The sequence below is a fragment of the Gavialis gangeticus genome, unplaced genomic scaffold, assembly GCF_001723915.1.
Source record: "Gavialis gangeticus isolate Ggan-Ray unplaced genomic scaffold, GavGan_comp1, whole genome shotgun sequence".
In the NCBI taxonomy this organism is placed as follows: domain Eukaryota; kingdom Metazoa; phylum Chordata; order Crocodylia; family Gavialidae; genus Gavialis; species Gavialis gangeticus.
The window spans coordinates 326,727-329,641 of NW_017728960.1; the positions used below are offsets into that span (position 1 = coordinate 326,727).

The following is a 2,915-nucleotide window of genomic DNA, read 5'->3' on the forward strand; positions in this document are numbered from 1 at the left end:
GGGGGGGGGGGGGGGGGGGGGGTCAGACTTGAAGATCTACAAAGGTCCCTTCTGACCCTACTTCTATGATTCTATACTTCAAATTAGAAATTTCTGATAATTAGTAATGAGCAGGTTTTTCCTGTCAATTACTGCTTGGGCCTCTCTTAATTTACACAACTAAAAGAACGCTTTGAAGACGCTAAACTAAGGGTATAAAAAAAAAGCTGTAAAACAGCAAAGAGCACACACGCTTCAAGAGCAAGAAATTTTTCTGACACCAGTTGCTGATATGCCCAACTTACTCGAGAAGTTGAAGAGAAACAGACTGCCTCTTCGTCACCTGTTTGGTGAGAAATCATCACTTTATAGCTAATTACTGGACTTTGATTTGGTTTGGGCTCACTTGACTTGATTTTAAATACTTGTAGTAAATAAAGCCATTCTGTCACTCAAACAAGGTGTCGTGTCAATCCCTAGGCTAGTCCAGAATCCTAGGTTTTTATTTGCTAACACAATACCCCCCACTTTTTCCCCCACTCTGTCCTGTCTGTACAGCCTGTAGATCTCAATGTCCACTGCCCAGTCATGGGTGGGACGACTAGTTAAACTAAAAGCTTAGCAAACCTCTAGACCAACCTCATAACTACAGAGTTTGCATTTCTCTGTAGTTATGAGGAATTCTTGGTGACCTTCTCAATATAATCCCATCAGTTTTAACAAACTCCCCCTACCCTCTCATAAGCAGGCACCATAGAGCACACCACTCTTGTAAAACCATCACAAAAAAGTATCCACCTGAATACACAACCTACTTGGGCACATTTTATAAACATAAATGAGAAAGGAAAAAAAGGAAAAATACAAAGAAGATTGCCGTCTCCAAAACAGTGGACAAGGCACAGTTTGCAGATGGGCAAACTAATACCCTCACCCTGCAAGCATATGCCCCTGTGCTGATGTTATGGACTTGAAATTGAGAAGTTAGGCTCAGAAGTACGAAGACAATCACGTGACTAAATATTTACAGGATTGAGGTGTTATTTGACACACGTATGATCCATTCAGCTGAAACCGAGAAGCTGGAGAGATCAAACACGGAGACAGAACTGCCTTACCTTTGTGGGTCGCAAGAAACAGATTGCTTTCAAGTGTTTCATGGTCTCTCTGTTTGAAGAATCAATGCGCTCAAAGAGGTAAACTTCTTTCTGCAGGATCTCCGACTGGGTGTATACCATGCTTACAATACTGGTCTGCAGCAAAAGAAAGCAGCCCAGTTATTTCAGCTTGCTGGTACCATCTGATGACATACTAGATGAGACAAAGGAATGGGGTTTAATGGCTAAAGCATAAGGACTGGGAGTCAGGCCTCCTGACTTTACTTCCAGGCCTTGCCAAAGATTTGCTTCACAGTTTTAATTCCCAGGCCTCAGTTTTCCATGGGAAAATTGTAAGGTTCACTTTAATTGTATTTTTAACCCAGAAGCTTCTGTGCAAGATATAGCCGCAGCTGAATTTATAGCTCAGGATAGTAGACCCTATTAGGCTTAGCAGCAGATTCACTAGGATGCAAAGGAAGGCATAACACATACATCCACATCCACTGCACGCTCACCTGATCTTCATCTCCCTCCAAAGTGAATATAAAACCGCTTGTAACTCAGCCTTTCTTATTTATGCTAGCAGTTTGTAGCCTCAGCAGCAAGAAGACCCAGCAAAATGCCCCCCACCCCCTCCTTGAAGAAGGGATATTGCACTTGAAAAGTAGGAGAGCTGCACTTCTGTCTGCACCCCAAAAGAGCATAGATTAGAGAGGAAGGAAAGCATAATACAGTTGGGTTGGGGGGTTTTTTAGTTTAATTTGTATCCAAGGCCAAATTAACTAAAACTAGTTCCCAATCCAAGGGTCCAGAACTATAAGTGGCCCTACTACCAGCAAATATCCTCCTAGACCTTCAAATGTTTCCAAAACCTTTGGCAGGCATCCCACTTGCAGGCCCAAGCCTGGAGGCTTGGGGCTCAGATGCCCCCCGAGTTTTGCTTGACCTCAGTCAAAAGGCCCTCGGAGCAAGCAAGGGAGGAGACTCCCATTTCCATCAAGTGGGCTTAAAGTAAGTAGCAAACCAGGCCAGAAGAGCGGGTCAAGAAAAACTGCCTTCTGACAGTATAGTCTTGCCCCTGCTTCTCAGGCAGAAGCCGGGATGCTGAGCCACAGGGAAGCTGTTGAGAAAAAAACCTCTGCAAACCGCAGCTCAGGAAAGGCAGAAGCACCGCCAGCACTCCCAGCTCACCGTTTCTTTATCCATCAAGAGGACCTTCATCCCCGGCCCGCTGTCCTCGATCATCTTGGACACATACTGCTTCACTGCAAACACCACGTTCATTTTCCTTCTCCCCCCACCACCACCACCCCTCCGACAACTCGATCCCCTGGTGCAAGGGTGAAAGCCCAGCAAGCAGCTCCTCTCCCTGGTGCAAGTGATCGGCTTCACTTCCTCTTGCGGCGGCCCTGGGAGCTGTAGTCCGCGGGCCGGAGCCCGGCGCCCGCCAGCGGTGGGGTTGGCACTACAAGTCCCAGCCTCCCGCTCCCTGCAACGGGGCGCGCCACCCTTGACAGCCCTTCGCTGAGGGTGCAACTGCGACTGCGCAGGAAGGTCTTGCACAGAAGGGTTTTTGCAAAGCCCAGGATTGCTTCCACCTGAGGGGGGGGTCGCAAGCCTTCCTCGTGGGTTCAAAAAAAAGGCTCTTATAGCTCTCTTGCAAAAAAAAAAAAAAAAAAAAAAAAGCCAAAAACTTCCGAGCGATCAGCTGCAGCCCTTGATCCCTGCCTTGTTGCACTAGATCAAATCCCCAACGTGCGGGCTCGTTGCTTTTTTTTTTTTTAATTATTATTATTTTGCCTCTGATGTGGGCTCCTTGGGCTCTGCAAGAGTCAC

At 46.7% G+C, this 2,915-nt stretch overlaps 1 protein-coding gene across 1 annotated transcript in view; it reads right to left on the reverse strand.

The window, feature by feature from the left end:
* Positions 1-2,566, reverse strand: part of VPS45 (vacuolar protein sorting 45 homolog) — a 66,297-nt gene extending 63,731 nt beyond the window's left edge. The window contains exons 1-2 of the mRNA XM_019515787.1: positions 2,271-2,566; positions 1,098-1,232 (exon numbers count right to left, since the gene is read on the reverse strand). Of these exons, the coding sequence (XP_019371332.1) occupies positions 1,098-1,232; positions 2,271-2,363 (228 nt within the window). The 5' untranslated portion in view covers positions 2,364-2,566. The remainder of the gene's footprint in view (positions 1-1,097; positions 1,233-2,270) is intronic.
* Between the last annotated feature and the right edge of the window lie 349 nt (positions 2,567-2,915).